The 25876-nt window shown below is 37.2% G+C and overlaps 3 protein-coding genes across 5 annotated transcripts in view; 1 reads left to right on the forward strand and 2 right to left on the reverse strand.

The window, feature by feature from the left end:
* The window catches only part of LOC586433 (centrosome-associated protein CEP250), a 32483-nt gene extending 28940 nt beyond the window's left edge, over positions 1-3543 (forward strand). For all 3 annotated transcript variants that reach the window (XM_030997820.1, XM_030997821.1, XM_030997822.1), the window contains 4 exons: positions 491-702; positions 1259-1453; positions 1784-1895; positions 2504-3543. In XM_030997820.1, coding sequence (XP_030853680.1) covers positions 491-702; positions 1259-1453; positions 1784-1895; positions 2504-2565 — 581 coding nt within the window. In that variant the 3' untranslated portion in view covers positions 2566-3543. The remainder of the gene's footprint in view (positions 1-490; positions 703-1258; positions 1454-1783; positions 1896-2503) is intronic.
* Positions 3544-11530: 7987 nt separating this feature from the next.
* On the reverse strand, positions 11531-14556 carry LOC593023 (peptidyl-prolyl cis-trans isomerase FKBP62). The gene is made up of 2 exons (XM_003723879.3): positions 14472-14556; positions 11531-13395 (listed from the first exon to the last, which is right to left on the reverse strand). Exon 2 carries the CDS (start codon positions 13313-13315, stop codon positions 12275-12277), a length of 1041 nt encoding a protein of 346 aa, XP_003723927.1. The 5' UTR covers positions 13316-13395; positions 14472-14556; the 3' UTR covers positions 11531-12274.
* Positions 14557-15920: 1364 nt separating this feature from the next.
* On the reverse strand, positions 15921-25789 carry LOC100888020. The gene is made up of 8 exons (XM_030998155.1): positions 25568-25789; positions 23921-23984; positions 22250-22316; positions 21024-21156; positions 19501-19678; positions 18776-18939; positions 18002-18143; positions 15921-17466 (listed from the first exon to the last, which is right to left on the reverse strand). Exons 1-8 carry the CDS (start codon positions 25750-25752, stop codon positions 17245-17247), a joined length of 1155 nt encoding a protein of 384 aa, XP_030854015.1. The 5' UTR covers positions 25753-25789; the 3' UTR covers positions 15921-17244.
* Positions 25790-25876: the final 87 nt, after the last annotated feature.

Here is a 25876-nt window from a genome sequence, read left to right on the forward strand (position 1 = left end):
TCTCATCAAGCAATATTTTTTCCAAGAGTTTCATTTCAGATATATGTTTATGATGTTTTAGGCCAGTCTTATAGAGAGTTGTGATTGATCCAAGTCAATTGCAAGTCATCTAATCATATCCCAAGTTTGCAGTCGCGTATCCCTTATGTTATATAGATGCGATAGATATAAATCGCAAATAAGTTGCGGTTAATCGCAGCTGTTTATAAGATGGGACCCTGCTGTAGAATATTGCCAATTTGAATAGGAAAGTGATTTCATCCCAACCATTTCTGAAAATATTTTTTGTGATAGAACTCCATGTACAGTCAAACATGTCTATAGCGACCGCCCAAGGGAAACACAAAAAGTGGCCTTTGTAGACAGGTTCCTTTAGTACATGATTCAATGAGAAACCATTTTCAAGGGAAACATCAAATGCCTTTGTAGACAAGTGGTCACTACAGCAGGTTTAACTGTATTATAATCATGTTTATTTTGTTACTTTCAGGTATTGAACATCTCTTCAGCAACAGGGACAGCAGGGTGAAGAAATCCTCTTCAGTGCATTCAGATCTATCCGAGGGCGGATCCAAGAAGGAGAGTTATGCCGTCTCCATGGCAACGACCTATGAAGCTGTCAGGTCAGGGGTCAAGGAGGCAGCTGTCGTCGGGGGAACCATCGAGAAGCTGCTCAGGGAGAAGCTGTCCAGGCTTGCACAGGTAGGACAGACAAGTATTTCTGTGAACTTGTAATCATGAAACCTGTTACAAACAACTGCCACAATTTGATAACAAAGTGATTGTAGCCAATCAGACATGATGCACTTTTTTATCAATTATGACTTTGTTAGGGAAACAGCTTTATGAAACTTTTAATCCTGTTTGCATTAATTTATATCCATATTTTCGTACCAGCTGCAATAACAACACTATCAATATGAAGTTGGGACAGTGTGAACTTCTTCGCAAGCACGAATGAAAACTCTCTAAAAGATATTACAGCTCCAGACTTTTGATGATCCAAGTTGTATCGTCTGCTAGTATAAGGGTGATAACTCATATCGTTTTAGATACTTTAACACTTTTATTATCATCAGTGATTTTTTTTCTCTCTAGTTGGTAGAGGTTAGGAGCTCCCGTTCCAAGGGGATATGGCAGAGGCAGACAGTGGAACCTGTGCATTACGCTCTCTCATGATGTTAAGCGACTCATGAAACTAATCTTTGAAACATTAGCTGTCACCATCTTAACTTCCATCTCTTTTATTCCTCCTTAGGCGGTAGAGGAGAGTAGCCCACATTCCCGAGGGGACCTTGCAGAGGTAGAGAGTGGAGACCACACCCTTCTCACGACCCTCTCCCGCGACGTGAAGCGCCTGGTGAAGCTCTTGGACACCAGCAGGCGTCACCTGGTGAACTTTTGGATGACTGATCGTCTGGTGCAGCAACACTCACAGAGTGATGAGGTCAAGGTAGGGATCAAAGGAGATTCATGGAATTTGATTGATTTTGATATTGTTTGATTGATATAGTTGATAGAAAGTTGTGCTCTTATTCATGTTTCATCATAGTGTTTGCAACTTTGCATTCTCGAACTGCATTTACCTGTACCTTTTCATTTCCAGTTCTCCTTTTTGACATTTCATTTTCTTTTGTGATGCCTCTTTTCTCAACTAAAGATATTCTTTTTATCCCATCCCCCCCCCCCCTCTCTCTCTCTCTCTCTCTCTTCACTTTCCTATCATTTGCTCTTCTTGTTTTTGGAAGCTTGTGACACATTTTTCTGGTTTCTTTCTTTTCAGGAGCTGAGAAAACGGCTTGGAGCCCAAGATAGATTGATGAAGGAAGCCCGGGATCGACTAGCAGCCACAAATAGAGAGAAGGAGACCATGGAAGATGCTATCATCAGGCAGTGTGAGTATAGGACTGACATTAAAATGTTTCAACAACAAAAAATAGATTAAGGTAATCTTGATTTGTTTATGAAGCAGGCTATGGTTTGTGTGTAACACCAAAATATAAACGAACTACAACTAATACTTCAGTAATAAGTAAAGGACTGATATTAAACTTTAAAAATAGAAATGGATTAAAGTAATTGTGATTTGTTTATGAAGCAGATACGGGTTCGTATGTACCAGCAAAATTTAAACAAACTTCATTCTCTTATCTGTTTTACTTAGTATTAAATTCTTGCATATGTTGTTATCAAAATTGTCTGGAACATTTCATGTATATGTTGTCCCAGTATTAGAAAGTAATAGAAAAAATAATATAAAATATATAACATAAATGTACATGAAAAAGTCAAAAGATATGTGATTTATTAACAAAAGTCAACATGAATTTTTAATTTAGTCACCCTTTAAACCAAGCACTGAATGAAAGGAAAATTTGTCCACTCAATATCTCTTTAATCAGCTCATGGCAATATATGTCAACTATGATGTTCGTATGTTACAGAACATCCAGCTGTTATTTTTACATTCACTTCTTTTTACCTTTTTTCTTATCCACTTTAGTGTGCAAAACTCACAATGTCATCAAAAAAGCAAAAGGCAACCTTCAGGCATCAGAAGCATAAGGACGTAACGACCACCTAAACCAACATTTAGAGGCCTAAGGTCATAGCAACCACCTGAAAAAAATGTAGAGAAATAAGGGCGTAGCAAGCACATAAACATGCTCAGCAGCATGATGACGTAACATCCACCTGACCCCAACATTAGAAGCATAAGGTCGAAGCAGTCACCTGGAAAAGCTGTAAAGGAATAAGGGCGTAGCAAGCACATAAACACGATCAGGGGCATAAGGACCTAAGTAGAACGAAGGAGATAGAAATGTATACAACACATTTTTGATGAGCTGTCTTTCTCTTTTTTACACCCAGTTTCACAAATTATATATATTCTACGATTTTCTTTCTATTTTGTATACACTTGCACTCTCAGACAGGAAATGAAATAACCTATATCAGATGAAATTTATAAAATCATAAAGCATTCCAGTTGATGTAAACTGTAAACTGTTTTTAAATGTGGTCAAGTCTCTTTTTGCGAGATAGTGAGTGAACTCCTTTTCTGCCAGGGAATACATGTTTGGGTTATTTTTGCCTCCAATTTAAAGAAATATTTAAAGCAAACTAAACCGTTAATAATATATATAATGCTTGAGCAGAAATGATTTGTGCACTGATCAGTAAAGCAGTTAACAGGAAACGGACAGTGTACAGGATTGAAATGTCAATCCACATAGCAAGAGCTAGATAAGATTTTGTAGCTAGGAACCTGAGAAGTTTTAACATTATTTTGGTATTTTGATGACCTTCTCTTATTAATGTTTTTATTTTTCTAAAAGATGATTTCCTTTGACATTTAAATTCTTCATTAGTATTTTTTAAGGACTTGGTGTATTTAGGGTTAGGCTATATAGATGGAGTTGAGTTTCAATAAAAGATACAAGATATTATTTCTGAAGGCCAAGTATTCAAGGAATGGAAATATTAATGAAAACGTTATATTTTGCTTACTTTTATAAAATAATAAGCAGAATTATTACTTTCCTGACAAATGTAATATATGTTTTTATCTAACGCTGACTTCAACATTTGTACATGCATCAGTGCAACAACCGTATCGCTAGAAGTGTCTTTATATGCATTTAGGGCTGGAAGTTTGAAACCAAGAAACATCTCGTCGGAATTGATTGATAATTTTACATCCGTCAGTTGTGAAGCCGGTTAAGACCCGAGTCACACAAAATCATAACCAATACCAGACTGAATTTTAAAAACATTTCTCACTATGTACAAGAATAGGTTGGTGTGGGGTCGGTTTGGCAGTGTGGCTCGTGTATAAGATAAGTATGTATTATAGATTTAAAAGAAACTTCTGTTTCCTCTTGGGTGTATGGCAATATGTGTTTTTCGTGCAAGCAAATCTTTAGCTAGCAAAAAGAGCCCACACCTTTGGCAGAGAAATTATATAGAGACCAATCTGTGTTTAAAATGACAAAGAAATGGACATGTAAATATTGCATTCAGTTCATAAAAACTAATTTTGTATAGAACGTGATGATACATGTATGTACAAAACACAGTATTAATGTATTAGACATGAAACGTAGTGCCCGTATTGATTCTTTTAAATGTAAAAGGGAAATCGTTGCAATATTTCATGTACAGTGTCAATTTTTCAATGTAAATAAGAATTCAGGATCTTAATAAATGTCTGTCTTTTGTATCATAAAGGAATTCTTCACAGTTCACACTAATAGGAGGTGGTGGAAACATGCCATGATAATGCCTTTACTTTCCTAAATAAATTGGTGCATTTTTATGACTTTTTCAAGCTTCACCAGTATGCAGTGATTATATTGAACAAAACGATAGTTTGACTGCACATGAACAAACATTTGGGTGCCTAAATTTCTTGCGCTAGAGGACAATTTTTTAAAACTGTTTTTATTAATCTTTCTTCATATTCCATTCCAGGATATTAACTTTTTAAGTATGTTATCGTCACAATCAATTTTAGAGATTTTATGTTTTTCTTAGGACTTGCTAGAATCGAAACTGTAGAAAGTTAAACTTGTGTATTTTGTGTGCTAGAGTGTAATGTAGATGATGATATAATTCTAAAGTAGTGCCAAATGAATCGATTGAAATAGGTTTTTAGACCGTTTTAAAGATGATCTTGTACATTTGTTTTATTTGCAGATTACATTATTGCGTTTTAGTGGATGTGTAATACTTGTATATTTGAATCTATGTATAGTGAGATGTTATTGTGCATAGGCAAGTCGGAGATGGTCGCAAAACCGCAGTAAAATGCTGTGAACAAAAAATAACCTCAATGTCGACTGCTTTATTGAAACTGTTGTCTCTCCATTAGATATATTGATGTGTGAAAGTATTTTTTGGTGTGAAGGGGAATGCCTAATTCTAACTGCTGGATCTGAGCAATAATGAGAGATAAAAGAAAGGAAGAAAAAAAAAGCTTCAACAGAGAGTGAGGAGGAGATGTACATGGAGTGAGAGAGAGAGAGATTTACATGGAGTGAGAGAGAGAGAGAGAGAGATTTACGTAAAGTGAGAGAGAGAGAGAGAGAAATAGAGAGATTTACATAGAGTGAGAGGGAGAGAGAGAGAGATGTTGTTGTGCATAGGCAAGTCGGAGATGATCGCAAAACTGCAGTAAAATGCTGTGAACAAAAAATAACCTCGGTGTCGACTGCTTTATTGAAACTGTTGTCTCTCCATTAGATATATTGATGTGTGAAAGTATTTTTTGGTGTGAAGGGGAATGCCTAATTCTAACTGCTGGATCTGAGCAATAATGAGAGATAAAAGAAAGGAAGAAAAAAAAAGCTTCAACAGAGAGTGAGGAGGAGATGTACATGGAGTGAGAGAGAGAGAGATTTACATGGAGTGAGAGAGAGAGAGAGAGAGATTTACGTAAAGTGAGAGAGAGAGAGAGAGAAATAGAGAGATTTACATAGAGTGAGAGGGAGAGAGAGAGAGATGTTGTTGTGCATAGGCAAGTCGGAGATGATCGCAAAACTGCAGTAAAATGCTGTGAACAAAAAATAACCTCGGTGTCGACTGCTTTATTGAAACTGTTGTCTCTCCATTAGATATATTGATGTGTGAAAGTATTTTTTGGTGTGAAGGGGAATGCCTAATTCTAACTGCTGGATCTGAGCAATAATGAGAGATAAAAGAAAGGAAGAAAAAAAAAGCTTCAACAGAGAGTGAGGAGGAGATGTACATGGAGTGAGAGACAGAAATATAGAGATTTACATGGAGTGAGAGAGAGAGAGAGAGAGATTTACATGGAGTGAGAGAGAGAGGGAGAGAAATAGAGAGATTTACATGGAGTGAGAGAGAGAGAGAGAGAGATTTACATGGAGTGAGAGAGAGAGGGAGAGAAATAGAGAGATTTACATGGAGTGAGAGAGAGAGAGAGAGAGATTTACATGGAGTGAGAGAGAGAGGGAGAGAAATAGAGAGATTTACATGGAGTGAGAGAGAGAGAGAGAGAGATTTACATGGAGTGAGAGAGAGAGAGAGAGAGATTTACATGGAGTGAGAGAGAGAGAGAGATTTACATGGAGTGAGAGAGAGAGACAGAAAGAGAGAGATTTACATGGAGTGAGAGAGAGAGAGAGAGATTTACATGGAGTGAGAGAGAGAAATAGAGAGATTTACATGGAGTGAGAGAGAGAAATAGAGAGATTTACATGGAGTGAGAGAGAGAGAGAGAGAGAGATTTACATGGAGTGAGAGAGAGAGAGAGAGAGATTTACATGGAGTGAGAGAGAGAAATAGAGAGATTTACATGGAGTGAGAGAGAGAAATAGAGAGATTTACATGGAGTGAGAGAGAGAGAGAGAGAGATTTACATGGAGTGAGAGAGAGAGAGAGAGAGATTTACATGGAGTGAGAGAGAGAGAGAGAGAAATAGAGAGATTTACATGGAGTGAGAGAGAGAGACAGAAAGAGAGAGATTTACATGGAGTGAGAGAGAGAGGGAGAGAAATAGAGAGATTTACATGGAGTGAGAGAGAGAGACAGAAAGAGAGAGATTTACATGGAGTGAGAGAGAGAGAGAGAGAAATAGAGAGATTTACATGGAGTGAGAGAGAGAAATAGAGAGATTTACATGGAGTGAGAGAGAGAGACAGAAAGAGAGAGATTTACATGGAGTGAGAGAGAGAGAGAGAAATAGAGAGATTTACATGGAGTGAGAGAGAGAGAGAGAGAGAGAGATTTACATGGAGTGAGAGAGAGAGAGAGAGCTTTACGTAAAGTGAGAGACAGAAATAGAGAGATTTACATGGAGTGTGAAAGAGAGAGAGAGATTTACGTAAAGTGAGAGACAGAAATAGAGAGGTTTACATGGAGTGAGAGAGAGAGAGAGAGAGAGATTTACATGGAGTGAGAGAGAGAGAGATTTACGTAAAGTGAGAGACAGAAATAGAGAGATTTACATGGAGTGAGAAAGAGAGAGAGAGATTTACGTAAAGTGAGAGACAGAAAGAGAGAGAGAGATTTACGTAAAGTGAGAGAGAGAAATAGAGAGATTTACATGGAGTGAGAGAGAAAGAGAGATTTATGTAAAGTGAGAGAGAAATAGAGAGATTTACATAGAGTGAGAGGGAGAGAGAGAGAGATGTTGTTGTGCATAGGCAAGTCGGAGATGATCGCAAAACTGCAGTAAAATGCTGTGAACAAAAAATAACCTCGGTGTCGACTGCTTTATTGAAACCGTTGTCTCTCCATTAGATATATTGATGTGTGAAAGTATTTTTTGGTGTGAAGGGGAATGCCTAATTCTAACTGCTGGATCTGAGCAATAATGAGAGATAAAAGAAAGGAAGAAAAAAAAAGCTTCAACAGAGAGTGAAGAGGAGATGTACATGAAGTGAGAGACAGAAATATAGAGATTTACATGGAGTGAGAGAGAGAGAGAGAGAGAGATTTACATGGAGTGAGAGAGAGAGGGAGAGAAATAGAGAGATTTACATGGAGTGAGAGAGAGAGAGAGAGAGATTTACATGGAGTGAGAGAGAGAGAGAGAGAAATAGAGAGATTTACATGGAGTGAGAGAGAGAGACAGAAAGAGAGAGATTTACATGGAGTGAGAGAGAGAGGGAGAGAAATAGAGAGATTTACATGGAGTGAGAGAGAGAGACAGAAAGAGAGAGATTTACATGGAGTGAGAGAGAGAGAGAGAGAAATAGAGAGATTTACATGGAGTGAGAGAGAGAAATAGAGAGATTTACATGGAGTGAGAGAGAGAGACAGAAAGAGAGAGATTTACATGGAGTGAGAGAGAGAGAGAGAAATAGAGAGATTTACATGGAGTGAGAGAGAGAGAGAGAGAGAGAGATTTACATGGAGTGAGAGAGAGAGAGAGAGCTTTACGTAAAGTGAGAGACAGAAATAGAGAGATTTACATGGAGTGTGAAAGAGAGAGAGAGATTTACGTAAAGTGAGAGACAGAAATAGAGAGATTTACGGGGAGTGAGAGAGAGAGAGAGAGAGATTTACATGGAGTGAGAGAGAGAGAGATTTACGTAAAGTGAGAGACAGAAATAGATAGATTTACATGGAGTGAGAAAGAGAGAGAGAGATTTACGTAAAGTGAGAGACAGAAAGAGAGAGAGAGATTTACGTAAAGTGAGAGAGAGAAATAGAGAGATTTACATGGAGTGAGAGAGAAAGAGAGATTTACGTAAAGTGAGAGAGAAATAGAGAGATTTACATAGAGTGAGAGGGAGAGAGAGAGAGATGTTGTTGTGCATAGGCAAGTCGGAGATGATCGCAAAACTGCAGTAAAATGCTGTGAACAAAAAATAACCTCGGTGTCGACTGCTTTATTGAAACCGTTGTCTCTCCATTAGATATATTGATGTGTGAAAGTATTTTTTGGTGTGAAGGGGAATGCCTAATTCTAACTGCTGGATCTGAGCAATAATGAGAGATAAAAGAAAGGAAGAAAAAAAAGCTTCAACAGAGAGTGAGGAGGAGATGTACATGGAGTGAGAGACAGAAATATAGAGATTTACATGGAGTGAGAGAGAGAGAGAGAGAGATTTACATGGAGTGAGAGAGAGAGGGAGAGAAATAGAGAGATTTACATGGAGTGAGAGAGAGAGGGAGAGAAATAGAGAGATTTACATGGAGTGAGAGAGAGAGAGTGAGAGAGAGAGAGAGAGAGAGATTTACGTAAAGTGAGAGAGAAATGGAGAGATTTACATGGAGTGAGAGAGAGAAAAATAGAGAGATTTACATAGAGTGAGAGAGGAAGAGAAAGATTTACATGGAGTAAGAGAGAGAGAGAGAGAGAAAGAGAGATTTATATAAAGTGAGAGAGAGAAAGAAATAGAAATAGAGTTTTACACAAAGTGGGAGATAAAAAATAGAGATATTTACATGGAGTGACAGAGAGAGAAAGAGGGAGGAGAGAAGGTTGTCTCCCCACTAGGTACATTGATACATGATGGATTGAAAATGCTTATTACTAGAGATAGTTTTGTGAAGGGGGAATACCTTTACTCTAAACAGAACTAAGCAATAATGAAAGAGAAAAGAAAGAAAAGAAAAAACTTCAAGAGAGAGAGAGAAAGAGGGAGGGAGGGAGGCAGTGGCGGATCCAGGGGGGGGGGCCCGGGGGGCCCGGGCCCCCCCCCCCTTGAGAAAAAAATCATGTAAAATCACGTGATTTTTACCTTTTTTGGGGGTTGGGCCCCCCCCCCTGGCGCTCAAGGGGGGGGGGGGTGCAAATTGAAATTTTTTTGAGGATCAAAAAAAAAAAATGTGCTCACTACCCCCCCCCCCCCCCCACTGAGCGAATTTTTGGCCGGCGCGTTTTTCAAATTTTCGGGAGCAAAAAAAAAAAAAAAATGGGCTCTGTATTTATTCAACAATTATTCCATCAATCTTTCCATCAGTTTATTCTTCCATCTAGATGTATATGTGAATCTTCAATATCTATTAGACCCTCCGCCAGTCCATCCTTCCACATCAACAGATCTATCTTTTTATTGCTCTTATCATTTTCACCATCCACCAATTTACTATCATTCAATCCATGCCTTAGTCTATTCTTCAATCTACATACAAGTTCACCAATCTACTAGTCCATATATCAATCCATCCAACAGTCATATCAATCATCTCTGCTTCTCATAATTCCATCCATTAATCTATCTATTTAATCAGTCAATCCATTTATATTTATACATCAGTTTATCCATCCCACCAAGCTACTGTCATTCAAACCCTTCATCGCTCAATCCATTATTTAGTCTATTCATCAATCAATCTATTCTTCAATATACATGTCAGTTCATTCACTCGTCAACCTATCAGCCCATCAATCAATCCACCAGTCATATTAATCAACTCTTCTAATCATCACTCGATTCATTCATCCATCCATTTACAGTCTATCCATCCACTAATCCACTGCTCAATCCATTTATTAGTCAATTCATCTACTGATCTACTCTTCAATTTACCCTTCAGTCTACATGTCAGTTCATCCACTCATCAATAATAATAATAATAATAATACCTCACAATTAAAATGCACAATCTTTCTATCCATCCATCCCACAATCATATCAATCATCCCTACTATACTACTCATCATCTCATCCATCAATTCATTATCAATTGTTTTATCAGTCTCTCCACCTATCACTCTATCTACATCTCAATCCATGTTTGTCCATCTGTTTATAAATTTACCCATTTATCAATCAATACATTTTTGTTCATCTATTAAAGTCAACTAATGACATCACATACCAATGTAACCAGCAACAAACATTAGTTTCAATCATGGGATGCAGCCTGGGTACCTTTCTATTCAAATAAATACATGTAACATCAATATCTTTTCCAATATAAATTTATAGCATTTTTTTAAAAGCAAAAAGTAACATCTGATTCTATTCATGAAACTGATTACATTGTTGCAAAAGATCATTGTATCATATTCAACAGTCAGCATCTAGGGAATCAATATAATGTCCTTGAGTTGTGATCAACATGCAAATGAAACATAATGACAAGAAATTATTATGTAAGGTTAAATTTATCAAGCATTCAAAAAGTCCTCATTTCTCTACAAACTAACTTTTAAAGTGATTGGGTATTTTTGTCTCAGATTCTGAAACAAAATCCTAGATTAAGCTCATGCTGCGATGATAATTATAAAACCTTTAGGTCAGTCAGGAACCCCTCGACTTTTACAAGCCTCTCTGACTATCAAGATATTTATGATGGGATATCAAAATTTTATTTTTTGTTTTAACAGGTTTTATAACACTGCAGTCTATTGGGGGAAATGAGTACTGGTATGGTAAAACCGGTCACCAAAGATTTTTACTTTTTTGAGGCACTTCATGATCATTTTGAAGCGCAATTTTTTAAGGCTTCAATATTACATATTACACCAGACACTGATAACACGTAGGGCCATGCATCTCAGATTTAACATGGTTTAACGATGCCTTTAAGTATACGTATAACCTATGCTCACCTATTGAACCCAGGATTATTCCTGATAATCCCAACAAAATTGTAAATTGTCTTGAAGATCATTTTCAAAGAGCCACTGATTGATCCCCATTTTCACAATAAATCAAACCAACTTTACCAATTTCAATAGAATTGGGCAACATTTCTGACATGGAATGAGTCAACATAACATCTTCTGATTAAAGTTTGTCATATTCTTTGTAGAAAAAATAATTATATGCTCAAAAATATGAAGTGGAATGTTCATCATATTGCCAGACTTAAAGGTAATACAAAGTTTTGGACAATTTTGAAAATTGGGTGGATTGTGATTCTTTACAATTTTGGTATGTTTGGATGCCCCTGTGAATGTATCATAAGCACTAGAAAATTTAGCCCCTAAAATACTTCTGCTTTCGAGAAAAATTAAATATAAAAATTACTGGTGCTCCCAGTAAATTTTGATAAATTTCAAATAGCGCCTACGTCTGTACAATGATAGCTGCGACCATGAAAATCTCAGAATATGTAGTTGTGATATATAATTTCCAAACGGAAATAGCTATTCGGTCAATTTTAGTCAAGAAACATTGTTGTATAGCTTAATTAATATGTGGACCTTAAGACGGAGCTCTACAACATAAAGAGTGTATTATTTACAATTCATAACTGTAGACTCGATTTCAACCGCGACAACGATCACTGAATATTGTAGGATCGCATATGCTCCCAAAATGTTCATTTGAACCAAAATCATGACCCCCATACCAAAACTTCGTATTATCTTTAACATTTTACATTAGATAATTTGTCAGGCAGTTATTTGATTTGAGAATGAATAATGAAAAACACTGTATGCATGTTGAATATATATATAACCAAAGAGGTTGGTTCAGATATATGGTGCATTAAAAGGCTGCAAGCAACAACAAAAATTATCAATTTAGTATACAATAAATGACAACTGTGCACAAGGGTATTGCTGTATGAATTCTGTGCTCTTTTTTATAACTATAAGACACAGAAATGCGAAGTGTATTTCAATTCACGTCATCATTTTAAAAAAGCTACGGTTCTGCCCCATCATTTCTGAACGAGGCTTAAGTAACCGATTTCCAGGCTTCGACTCCAAGCAATCTTTGCCTCTCTCTCTACTGAAAACTGGCCCATGACCGTTAACCCGCTGACTACTGAATTTTCTAATTCCTAAATGCTTAACACCGGGACCATCCGGTTCCAGTAAGCAATTGGTTAGCATCAATCATGATGGTCCTCCAAACATCTTATTCATCCCTCTAGAGAGATTATTAAACACTTTTCTCTCTCTCTTCCCCAGAAGTCTTTTCTGTTCTAGAAAGAGCCGACTCTCAGGATCTTCCCCCAAAGCAGTCTGTATATCCGTCCTGGTCTTCTCAAACTCGTCCAATGCGAGGTAAGCTTGACAGCGGCGGAAGAGTGCCTTTGCGTTTAGCGGCTCAATCTCCAGGGCAATTGTGCAATGGGTGATTACATCGTCATATCGCTTTTGTTTCAGGTGGCACGCAGCAAGATTGAGTGAACAACCTTTCTTCAGTAACAGATACTGCTGTCGTTCTTCGTCGTCTAGGTCTTTGACGTCTTGCGGATGGCACACCATGATCAAGTAGCGACCGGCACGGATGTAGAAGCGCTCCGCGAGCTGAAGTTTACGCTCCTTGAAGCACGTTGTCCCGTAGTCTTTCAGCTGAGACACTCTGGTTAAGATATCCCCAACGCTCATCTTGTGGATGTCTTTGTTCCTTGTGAAGCTATGCAATGTAACGCGAAAGGTAGCCACCCCGTTTGATATTTGACCATCCCCCGCCTCACTTCTGAATTCTGCAGCTGCTGAACCATGGGTCTGATCAACTGATTCGACATGGTGTTCGTCAAAGACTCGGAGCTCACTCTCTTCTCCTTGATGCATAGTCTCCAGGCATGCGTCTATCGCTTCAGAGAACCTCCCACAGCCATCACCAAGCACGATATCAACCTGCTCACCTGTCGGATAACCTACGTCATTGTCCTCCAACGGATCCACTATTGAGATGGTGACCTGACAAGAAGCACCATCATTTGGGGTCGTAAACCCAGAACCCTTTTTAATGATGCGCTTGGAAAATGAGCCATCTGGGGCAGTCCACGAGTCAGTCTCATCTTTCATTTCTACATCATTTGGTTCAATCTCTTGATCTCCTCCTGAAGTAGACTCGTGTTTGCTAAGGTGGTCTGAGGCTTGAGGGTTGGTTGCTTCCAGGGAGTCCGCTGAAGATGGATCTTCCATAGTCCCGATTATTGTGATATCAGCACTGTTTAATCGGTCTTTGGTTCACTTATCACATCGCTTGAATATGCTTGACTGACCTGTGAATAGGAGAATAAGTATGCAGTCAGTCACTGGGGTGATAAATCAAATATGATAAAGCTTTGAATGTCATGGAAATTGTTTTTCTGAACAACACTTTTTCCTATGTTCGTACCTATTCAGGTTTTATGATATTCAACTGAGCATGCCTGCTCTAAGAGTAAGAAGTCATCAAAATGCTTAATATACCAGACTGAGCAGTATTCTATTTGAAGCCTTCATGTAAATAATGGAATCTTTGAGAAAGTCCTTATTTGCGCAAAGCCTAGGAAGAAAGAAACTAGGGTCTATTCAAAGATAATACAATGTAACAAATAGATCTAGAATTCTACTTTTCTTCATGAAAAATTGCCATCTCTGTAAGAAGTAGAAGAAGATCAAGATCAAGGACAAGAACAAGAAGAATGAAAGGAAAGAGAGAGAAAGGAATGAGAGAGAGAAAGGAATGAGAGAGAGAAAGAGAGAGAGAGAGATAGATAGAGAGAGAGAGAGATAGATAGAGAGAGAGAGGGGGGATAGAGAGAGAGAGAGGGGGATAGAGAGAGAGAGAGAGAGAGGGGGGGATAGAGAGAGAGAGAGAGAGAGAGAGGGGGATAGAGAGAGAGAGAGAGAGAGAGAGAGAGAGAGAGAGAGAGGGAGAGAGAGGGGATAGAGAGAGGGAGAGAGGGAGAGAGGGAGAAAAGAAAATGAGAGAAAACAATCAACGGCAGTGAAAAGTTTAAAACAAGTAATAAAATACATAGAAATCACTGCAAGCTGTAGTAAAATAGTACATCTACAAATGAATTCACATGAATGACAAAATATTTTCAAACAAAATCTATCTACGATTGAGCGACAACTGATGAACAAACATCGAGACATCATTATTAACTTTATATTAACACACAGAAAAGTAAGCATGTGGGACAACATATAGCAGACACAGGTACCAGAGTGCACAAAACCGATAATTTCACTCATTATTTGCGCACGAAAACTCATTGTCATGTTACCTGCCTATATTTGCTAATCAATTGACAATAAACATCCACAAATATCGAGTAGAAATCATTAAAAAACACGATTTACGTACCGAAATATTATTGGGAATCGGAAAAATCAAGATCAGGATTTAGCCTTTGTTCCAGACGGAGAAGCAGTGAAAAACTAGTTTTTTTATTTTAATAGTCTCGTGCTCAGCTATTACGTTGATTTTGCACTGTATAATATTTTGCTAACCTACAAGAAGTGGATCTATTTGTATTTTAGGGCTAACTTAAGCAAGAAAATTTCAGATTTTTATTTCATTTTTTCAATTCTTGGCTACATGTGCGAATTTAGGATCTTCATCCAACATAAAATATTCACACATATTGCTTAGAAATTTGTTTTTTTTCCCTCTCCCTCTCTTTTTCTCTCTCCCTCTCTTTTTCTCTCTGCTCTCTAGAACATATATGGCTTGAAATTCAATAACAAATTGTTGGTTTTTCTATGGCAGCCCCTGTCTGAACTAAAAACTTCAATTTGCAATGAACTTTTTTTACTTCTTAATCATAAATAAACTATATACGGTAGGCACATAAGAAGCACAACAAGGACACCACAATTTCTTCCAAAGTTTATTTCAAAGTAAAATAAAATAAATAATTAGATCCAAAAAGACAACACAAGAAGTACGGGGCTGTATGAAAACGTCTGTAGCCCCAATATATAAAACATTTGCTATGGCTGGCTACAAACTCATAATATAAATTCAACACAACAGGAACAAAATGGCAACTGGCATTGTTTAATGATATATGAGTGCTCAATGATGTACGAGTGTCAAAATAAATACGGGGAGTAATATTTTCTACCAATTGGCAAATGGAAGCACAATATTGCAGCAAAAGAAGGTCACAAGGTATGTTCACAGTCAGGCTTCAAGTTTGGAAAAACTGAGCAATAGAGCTTTCTAGGAACAGGACATATGTTTTGTAGGTTTGTATATATATTATATGTCTCCAAATAGGATACCGGTACTTGGACAGAAATTCAAAATCATATCGGTCTTGGTATAGGGTATTCATTTGTAATTATGTACTCATTTGACGTACAGTATATAGAGCAATCTTATAGAATGTGCATACAGTTAACTAAATTATTCATACCCCATACAAATTTGAATTTTGGTGTCAAGTTTTTTGTATTAACTCCAGAATGAAAGGCGGACCAGCTGAGTTATAGGACTTTTGTTGAATATATACTTTTAGATGGAAGCTTTAAAGCTTATCTGCCGTAGTTTACAGGAGGGATTAGAGCGCCCTGCAAGGTCACTTATCTCATCAACTCAGCTCGATCTCAGTTAACATAAGGAAAAGAGGATCATGGGGGACCAATTATGGTCACCGATTAGGCATTGTTTGTTATATAGAGGGCGCAAGTAGTTACAAGTAGTGCAGTGGGCCTTTAATATGGCACATTCTCAAGAAACATAAATCACAACAATTCTTTTTTCACACACTTAAAACTTAAAACTTGGTAAGGTTACGAATAATTTAGTTGTTGACCGTAAGACTCAATATGCTCGCTTTTGTGGCTTCAAGTTACATATCAACCAATTAATCAAGCAATCAAGTAAATATATAATTGACCACTCGATCAATCAATCAATCAATCAATCAATCAATCAAATTAGTGAGATGCTGTCTGTTGAGAGCCGGAAGGGCTTTAAGTCAATAATAATGCCCTTCTGATTCTTGATCTATCAGAACAAATTATGATTTGTACAAGATTGAGTTAAATAAACATTATTTCATTCACATTTGGAATATAATATCTATTGCAACAAAAGTAAATAACAAATTCAAAGTAAAATATTTAACATTTCTTATAAATTTACATATTCTTTTATTTGGCAAAGGTAATACTGTAGAAATCATATTAAAAAAATATATCAAAATCAATTCAGATGTACTCTAGTCATCAAAGTTGCTACCAACAAATATACAAACATTATTATTCTGTAAAATGATTCATTCTTTTTCATTCATTACTTATCCAAGATATGCAAAGAATAATAACTAAATAAACATTAAAACTTGAATCAGCTTATGGAAAATAAAATCTCTTCTTGTTCTGAAATTCAAGGTAACTACATTGTATTTCATTTCATGAATATTCATTTTTTCAAACTTCAGTTCACACTTTGGAAGGAGAAAATTGATAGCTAAACATATATCTTGGAAACACACTTTCATATTGGCTGTTACTCTAAATTTGCAATCATATTATAACAAAGTTTTACTCATATAATTGCATGGCATGAAAGCACATGATGGCACTATGTTGATGATTTCAATCATATATCGACTGCACAGAGAATGTTAATTCCATGGCTTTGCAAGCTATTGTTTGAATACATATTCCAGTTATTATTTACAACATACAATTGCAATGCATGAATACTCAAGGTGGTATTTCTTTATTGATCAGGTAGATTTGTGAATGCAGAGCTGCCAACCCCAACTGAAACAAAAATCCTATTCTTTTCCCCCAAAAAATCCTACTTTTGATCAATAAATACTTTCTAACCAATTTGCATAAGTTCCTACATACAGGAAGAATTTTTTTAAGGACCATTGGTTGAATATGCATGATTTGGTCATGACTGGTGTTTTCGATAAACCAATGAACATCCCCAAATTGCTGATGTGAGATGCTTGTAGGAGACTTTACAGGAGACAATGGGCATTTTGCCATTGAATTTTTGTCCTTATTGAGGAAAAATCATACTGTCATATTTAATTCTAAAAATTGTACGAAATACAATAAAATCGTACTAGTTGGCACCTCTGTTAATGTTCATCTTCATTTTCAAACATTCATCAATAGGCCCCAAATTTCATCTTGCCGTTTCTGAGGGGCATGGGAGAGATCTCTGGGGAGGTCTGGTGCAGTTCTTTCTTGAGCTGACGAGCAAGCCGTGCGACTGTGACGGGTCTGGGGGAGGTGGAGCCCTTCCTACGCCTTCTGGCTGGCTGCTGGCGTCTGGGTGTCGTCTTGACGGGGGATTCATCGGTGATGCCATCAAGACGATCTTGAAGGTCCTGCAAGTACAAATCACCAAACAAACGTGATGAAAGAAAATGTAACTGAATCCAACTTGAATTGTGCAAAAGCAGAAAGAGGTAAAGAAAAAATATAGATCAGTGATGCCATCGAGATGATCTTGAAGTTCCTGCAGGTACAAATCACCAAACAAACATGAAGGAAGAAAAAAATCTAACTGAATTCAACTTGAATTGTGCAAAAGCAGAAAGAGGTAGAGAAAAAATATAGATCGGTGATGCCATCGAGACGATCTTGAAGCTCCTGCAGGTACAAATTACCAAACAAACATGACAGAAACAAAATCCAACTGAATCCACCTTGAATTGTCCAAAAGCAGAAAGAGATAAAATGAAAAGAAAGTTATTCATGTTGTTTGACAACTAAAAACACTCAATATGAATCTCAATTTGGTGAAGTGGTCATTAAATTGTGATTTAATGTTATTGGAAACTAGTCTTAATTATCACACAGCCATGAATTTTCATTAAGCTTCGACATAAACGGTCCCTTCAGGCTTCAGATTTGACTAACCTTGAGTATAGCGACTTTCTTAGATACCCTCATGACCTTAGTCTTAGTAGTGCTGACAGGGGAAGGGATAATGACATCATCAAAGTCTAGCTGTCGTGTCACTTTCCTCAACGTAACATTGACCTTCTTGAATGGCTTGACTCTAAAATATAAACATTAAATGTTGAAAATTGTTGAATGTATATGTTATTTTCCGGGATGAGGCCCTTTGTAATCCATTATTAGGTTATTTGACTCAAATCAGTAACCCGTATAAAAATTGATAAAACAACCTCTACAGAAGTTTGATATGAATCATATTTGCCCCTTCAAATTTACACTAATTATATTTTCAACTCCATTCTCAAAGCAAACAAGCACAAACATTTTTTTTTATCATACTCCAATCTCTACCAAATATTCATAATATATGTAGGGATCAATCTACTACTCTTTCCTACTGCCCACAAAGTGCTAAACGATATGAAATAGTGAATAATTCACCAACTCCACATATATAATAATAATAATTTGATCAATTTAAATAGTGTAGCTATTACTACTGCAAACATTTCGGGCAGTGCTACTATCAAAACTATTCAAAAAAATTCCTTAAAACAAGTGTGTCTTCAGAAAACTTTGAAGACAGCAACAGATAAAGGCTTTTTTTAAATGTCTACTGGTAGGTTATTCCAAAGCTTTGGAGCATTGCAACTGAAAGCACAATCTCCAAGCGTTACTTTTGTTTTTGTGCAACAACCAATATGTTTGAGATGCATCATTTCTTGGACTCACTTTGGGATAACTTCAGATGCCGGAGGGATCTTGGCCAGTTGGAAGGTGACAATTGGTCCTCTGGTTACCCTGGTTACACGAGGGGATCTTCCTCTGGGTGACGGTTTAACTGGTGAGGGCGGGGCTGATCTTCTGGTGGCGGCTACCTGGCGCGTCTGCCTCGTCTGTTGATTGGAAGGAGGCAATGAGGGAGAAAGAAAAGAGACAGAGAGAAATGGGGATGAGGGGAGGGGGGAGTGCAAAGAAGGAGGGGGAGAGAGAAGAAGAGGTAAAGAGAGACATAAGGGAAAGAGAGAGAAAGAGAGAGAGAGAGGGAGAGGGAGGAAGAGGGAAAGAGAGCCAGAAGTAAATAGAGGGAGAGGAAATGAAAATAGAGTGGGAAATAGGGCGAGGGGGGAAAGTGGAGGGAGGGGGATAGGGTCAGATGAAGAAAAAGAAAAGAAAGAGAAAGGAAAGACAGGAGAGAGAGAGAGAGAGAGATAACAGAAAGAAAAGAATTACATACATGTATATATGTCAGTCATATTCATATATACAGTGTACATATGATAGAACAGACAATGGGAGATATATAGACATCAGTTACACTGTCTGAGAGAGTTATTCAAGACGGTGTTTAAGCTACCATGTCAACTTGGAAAACTCATTACAAATGGTATATTTCAAAGCTTCTTCAATGACATACATGGGTTATATATATCAGTAGACACAACCATTCTGCATACCTTTCTTTGTGGCGACACACTGCCCCTGGCTGCAGGCTTTTTACGGGCGTTGGTCAAGCGACCCGCTGACCGGGTCTTTGGGGGACTATAGGCATCCGTGGTGAACGGGGATCCAGTGGACGCAGTGAAGTCTGGCCTTGGCCACGTGGATGGACGCTTGACCGTCGGTTGATACTTCCTAGATAGGAAATGAAAACAGTGTCAAGGATGTTAATTCGTTTAAGGAATGTTTAAAGAAAGAAGTTGTAATAATAATGCTTGACATCAAGTTAGAAGCTCAAAAGAAACTGTATTAGTTGAAACATACATATCAGTACATGAGACTCCCACTGTAGAATCTATACAGAGATGTACCTGTGTAGTTGTGCATGCCTAACATATCACCACAAGGTTGAGCTATTAACCTTTAGACTTATAAGATATACATGTTTCATTACAGTAATTGTGATAGATAAAACAATTTTTTTTGCTAGTTTGGAGAGGCAATCTCAAACATATCAATTCATGCATATATATTTTCAAGTTATTTTTTAGATATTACACCAAATTACTGAAAAACTGGCAATTTAACATATACACACACTAATCTGTTTAAAAAAAATTAACAATGGCAGCAAAATAATGTGAAGCCAATTTGAATTCAGATATTTTTACTGTATCAATACTGATTTGACGATAACTACGTTCTCTGCATCGGGCACTGACCAGGTTCATATCTACTGTAGATTACATTAAAGAGCTCAATTTTCACAGAATGAACTTCGATTGAAGTTCAACAATGCTCTAAACCCTGAGGAAGTATTCTGTATATTTTTAAACTGTACTCCCTAAAAGTACATGTATACCCTGAAAACCCTTGATATTGCAAGACCGTTACTGAACTCTATTAGTGCATGATCTAAAATATTGGCTATGATCGTACAATGTAAAGCCATGAAGCAAGTAATGGCTTCTCTGTACATCATGGAGATAATTGTAAATTAATCAATATAACATTAGAAGCTGGGCACAGTAGGACAACTTTCCTCTATTATTTGGTCCCCTTTGGATATACATGTCCAATACATGTAGGTAATCATAAAGACTTGCCAAGATCTAGCAACCCCCACTTTTCTCTCTCTCTCTCTGTGCTGCAAATCTTCAACACATACAAGTAAGTATAATGCTCTGGTTTAGGGCATTTGGTTATTTTTCTAGAGACCTATCTTTTCACTGAAATATTGATGCTATAACTTGATCAGAACAGGGGTGATAGTCAAATGAGCACTAAAAAAAAAAAAAAATCAACCCCCTACCCCCACCCCCACCCCCCCCCCCCCCTTGAGTAAAAAAAAAAAGGGGGATTCGGAGAAGGAAAAAAATGGCATCTAACAACATTCCCCCCTTTTGAGTAAGAAAATTGGGGGAAATCTTGAAAAATCAGGGAAAATCCGAAAGAAAAAAAAATCAGGATAAAAATATCAAAAAAATCTGGAAACCAATTTAAATTGGGTAATTATCAAGAGGTAGAATTTGCTTCTTACTTTGATTTATCTTCCAATTTGATGAAGTTTTCTCTGAGCTGACAAGACGGAGCAACTCGACCTGCCTTGCTGGATGGACGGAGTAAAGATGATGCTGCTGCCGCTTTTTGTCTTGCAATCCACTGTTTCAAATCTGTGTGAAGAATACATAATATACATTGCATTATAGTCGATATTAAGTTTGTTGCTTGCTAGTTTTGTATTTGATAGCAGATATTTTGATATTATTATAAAACTAGAATTTTAATTTTACTTACTGGGTGCAGGCCAAACAAAATTCTTTCATTTTCAATTCTCGCTACCCTAAATAGGTACGAAAATCTCGAAATTCGCGAGACGAGGTAATTTTCACTCTCTCGGGTCGTCACTACAACTTCCGGTATAGAGTCCCATCCCGCTGGAGCTAGCGCCTGTGTTCGCTGTGCAGAGTTTTCACGCACGCTAAAATCGATGCCAATCAGTGTAATTTGTAAAGATTATAATATGCAATGGAAAGCTTCGGGCAGAATTAGTGACTTTAGCACAAAAGGCCGTTAAACTCTACCGTGAAAGAGAGGGTTGTGATCACGAACGCCTGCACAGGAAGCTGTAATGTCGAAAAGCTATCCCATAATGCAATGCGCGTTTTCAGGATTTTCCCCGGATCTCGGCAGAATCGCTATTTGGGGTAGCGAGAATTGAAACTTCTCACAGGATGCCTAATATTAAAAAATAAAATGGCATTCTTCCTATAAGTACTTAATTATTATTTAATCTGCTAAATATTCAACACACCTCATGCCTTGTTTGTCTTCCCGTCTCGTATTTCCTTTATTCTTGTTTTTAACATAAGTACCAGGTAATTGCTTTTTTGTGCCATGTGAGGTATGTTGATTATCTTGTTCTTCTGTATATCTTTATTTTTCTGTATTACACAACAAATTTCTATCATACGGATAATAAATAAGTTCAATTCAATTCAATTCAATCATGTTTCTCAGCAGGGGAATTGTAAGAAAGCTATATAATTGACAAAAGACATGACCATTTCAAAAGTAGTCCATGCTTTTTAAAAATCAGTAGAATATAAGTTAAATTGTGCCAATTACAATAACATTTTTAATTTCTGGAGGAGGAGTATTTATTTTCATGGAAAAAAATTTGTGAAGAAAACAGAAAGCAAATTAATTACATGTACATTGATTTAGTATATTATTGTATTTATTATTTATTTATTTATAGTCTACCTTCTAAACTAAGTACTTGAATTCCCCACTTTGCTGCTACACCAACTGCATAAGAGCGGACTTCAGGCTGTGAATAGCATAAAAATACATCAAGGTTAAACTTGAAGTAGGGTGGTCAGCAAACAAAATTCAAATAATATACTTTTGTAAGATTTGACCCTGGAAGGACCAACTGCTATATGTGAAGTGCAAAAGTCTTGTTTAGCCAGGATATAATACAAATAGTACAAATAATTGAATTTCAATAGTCGGAATGCATATTGCATACATTGTCAATGACATCTACCTACCAGCAACAACTAATGTATGCAATTCACATTCTGACTATTGAAATACAATTATTCATAACAGGTAAATGAAATAATTTGTATCACGGCACTTAACAAAGATTTGAGCATTAAATTTGATTACATTACAAAAAACTGTCTGTTGCTATGAGATTCCCCACTGTCCTACTTGTAGCTACTTGCTCCTTCTATATAGAAAACTTCCCCAATCGGTGCCTGTTGGTCCCCCATGATCCTCTTTTTCTTATGTTAGTTGAGAGCTGAGTTAATGAGATAGCCACCTGTCAGTGACCTTGCTGGGTGGTCTAATCCCTTCTGGCACAGAAGTATTAACGGTCTTTAAATCATCATATGCTTACACAAACATGAATAGATTAAAGCGCAGAGTTCTATATTCTATCCCCCCAAAATTAAAAAATCATCCAAACATGTGATTGTCATATACATGTATACAGTGTAGTCTTTCAACTGCATGGCAAATAATTCATTTAGGTATTAGAATCTAGACTCTAGATCTAGACCTATTTAGTAATTAGACAAACTCAACTCTATGATTTTCCTGTACCTGTTTTGCCTGGTTGCTTCTTGTGACCATAGCCCTTCCCCGTGAATACTATAAATATATATAAATGTAAGAGCATGTCATATTCTGTATCTTGGTTTAGTCTACTGCCTTAAAAATGGCCAAAAGAACATGATTCGATTCAGTTTGTTGTTGTTGCAAGGACTACACAATGTATGAATCAATTTAAAACGAATAGCCCTAGGCCTACTCTTTTAAATAAAATCACAGCAAAGATTCTAGAACTTAGAAGATTGTAAATATGAAGATAAACTTACTAGACCCTGTCCCTAGATCAATAATAAATAATGCGCTAACGGCTAAGCTACTACAAAGTACTAGACAAGAACAACTTTAGCCAGGATCTAAGTTATAACTGAGCTAGCAAAACTAGACCTCTAGACTCTAGATCTACACCTAACACTACAGTAGCAAGTATGGCAAAATCTATTCAGGCCCTTTAAAAACAGATTAGCCTAGCTAGGGTCTAAATGCACAAAGCCAAAGGCCCGAATTCACAAAGCAAGGTTTGAGCTCAGACCAAGGTTTGAGCTCAAACCTCCTTTTGTTTCGCCAAACCTCCTTTTGTTCTTTACAAACCAGGTTTGTAAACAAACGCGTAAAACGCATCATATGACGTACGAAAATCAAGGTTTGTCGACAAACCTCCTTTGTGAATTCGGGCCAACGAGTCTGAACTCTGAGTCTGAATCTGATATTTTATTCTTTGAGAGGATTCTTATTCAGAAAAACTGGGCCCTTTCTTGATTGTCTAAATCATTTTCCTTTAACTTAACCTTAACTCAGCCATAATCTAGTTACCTCAGGCTCAGTTCCTTTGCTCTGTCCCACAGGTGCACTGGACGGTCTGGATGCTCGTGTTTTCCTAATGAAAAAAAAAAGACATCCAAAATCTTGAATAATAAACAACAATAGATCTAGGCTAGACCCCTAGTCATAGATCAAATTGACAATAACAAGTATAGATTCTAGGCCTACTCCTTTTAATCATTCTACAGGTGTATGAAAATATTTCTTGTTCAATTCAAATATCAAGGATAAAAGAATAATTTCCAGACAGTCATGCCTCGGGTCCTGCCAGTTCTTGATGCCTGATGGGTCTACGGTGACGCCGCGCAGGCCGAGTCGGGTGAACGAGGCGCCACTGCACTGCTGCTGGAATTGGTGGAAAAGGTGAAACTAGAAGTGCTTCATTTTGAGGCTCATTAATCAATTTAATAACAACCACATCACTATCCAATTAATATAAACGTTACGAAGCGAATACGATACCTTAGAACTTAGATATCGACTTGACGCAGCTAAGTTCTATTGTTTTAACTTCAAAATGATGCAGGTTCTTCGTCGTCTGTATACTGTGCAGTCGCTAGGCTAAAATTTAAGACCGGCTAGAAAAATACAGTTCGCAATTAATTCGCGGTTAAAATCACGCAGCTAATAAAGCGCTATGCTGCGTACATAATTAATAGCTAGAAAGGCTATAAAGGTCTCGAGTCTAGAGAGGTCTCAGATCACATATTTAGAAGAGACGAATTTGACTTGTTATAAATAATCAGTATGATGGGGGGGGGGGGGGTGTGAACATAAAGCCTCCTCTTTCGCCTTCAGATTTAATTGTAAATATTCATCAAATAGCATTATCCATCAGTGATATCTGCCTTTATCATAATTATTCTCCAACATAATGTCTTAGAAGATTTATGAATTATTGCTTATAAATTTCTTCAAATTGCTGTTTCAACGGATACACAACCTGTCCGCGGACAACAACATATCATTATTCTTGCCTAGATTCGTTTAAAATAGTTATGTGTGAACGGACTGAAGAAGAAAAAGAAATAACTTGGTGGTCTTCCCTGCCTACAAGTATCAATGCCTCGCTCAATCTTTATTCAAGATGATGATTGGGGGTATGATTGGGGGGATATGTATTCACATTTATGTTCCTTTCTTGGGTTCCTAAAACTGAGTTATTTCGTTAACCTGACATTTATGAATGAAATACAATGACTTGGAATCAGAGTCCGACTACACTACCGTGTTGCTATGTCGGGTAAGCCTCTGGAATGCTTTCAAGTTGTCAAGAACAACCTTTGTTTAAAATCTCATGCATAAGATACATGTACCTCGTAACAGGTGTATTCAATATTATTTCTATGCTCCCTAGCAATGGCTTCAATTGAAATGTCGGGTAAGTCCCCCCCCCCCCCCTTCTTACTTGAAAGTATAAAGGTATCGACCTAAAGTAAGTAACTGCATTTTCTCTCAAGAAAACAAAGCGGGAAATTCAACATACCGTACATTTTAGTTTGCATAGAGCTTTCAAAAACATGTTCAAGCAGTTTCAAAGATATTCATGAACAATTCATCCAGTATCCCGCCAGTATCAAATCATTCTAAAAAAAACTGTCAACTTTAATTCATATCCTTAATTGAAGGTCTAATTACCGTGGTGTAGATACATTTCCATTGGTGATGATGTAGTCGATCTCTTTGCTGAGGAACTTTTCCACTGTCCCACCCAATCTCTGCAGGTCATTCCCAACGGTTCGAGTCTGACCTCGTACTATGTCCAGAAAGAACGTATTTCCCGAGATCTCCTGGTGCCCGGTTGATCGAGCTTCGGAGCACATTCGTGAAGTAACAAAATATCAAGAAAGTTTATTATTACAAAATAAAGGTTCGTACATGTATATAATACACAAATCTGTTCAATCTAACTCGATAATGTCACAGTCCTCTTCCTTTAAAATTATG

This window comes from Strongylocentrotus purpuratus, unplaced genomic scaffold (assembly GCF_000002235.5).
Source record: "Strongylocentrotus purpuratus isolate Spur 01 unplaced genomic scaffold, Spur_5.0 spur5_scaffold_4, whole genome shotgun sequence".
Classification (NCBI taxonomy): Eukaryota; Metazoa; Echinodermata; class Echinoidea; order Camarodonta; family Strongylocentrotidae; genus Strongylocentrotus; species Strongylocentrotus purpuratus.

Excerpts from the sequence above, each read along its gene's own strand:
- LOC593023 (XM_003723879.3), bottom strand. The coding sequence starts at position 13,315 with ATGGAAGATCCATCTTCAGCGGACTCCCTGGAAGCAACCAACCCTCAA.
- LOC100888020 (XM_030998155.1), bottom strand. The coding sequence starts at position 25,752 with ATGTGCTCCGAAGCTCGATCAACCGGGCACCAGGAGATCTCGGGAAAT. Across the intron at positions 22,317-23,920 it reads GCAAAGGAACTGAGCCTGAG|CCTGAAGTCCGCTCTTATGC; the intron begins GTAACTAGATTA and ends TGCTATTCACAG. Across the intron at positions 18,144-18,775 it reads GCATCTGAAGTTATCCCAAA|AGTCAAGCCATTCAAGAAGG; the intron begins GTGAGTCCAAGA and ends TTTATATTTTAG.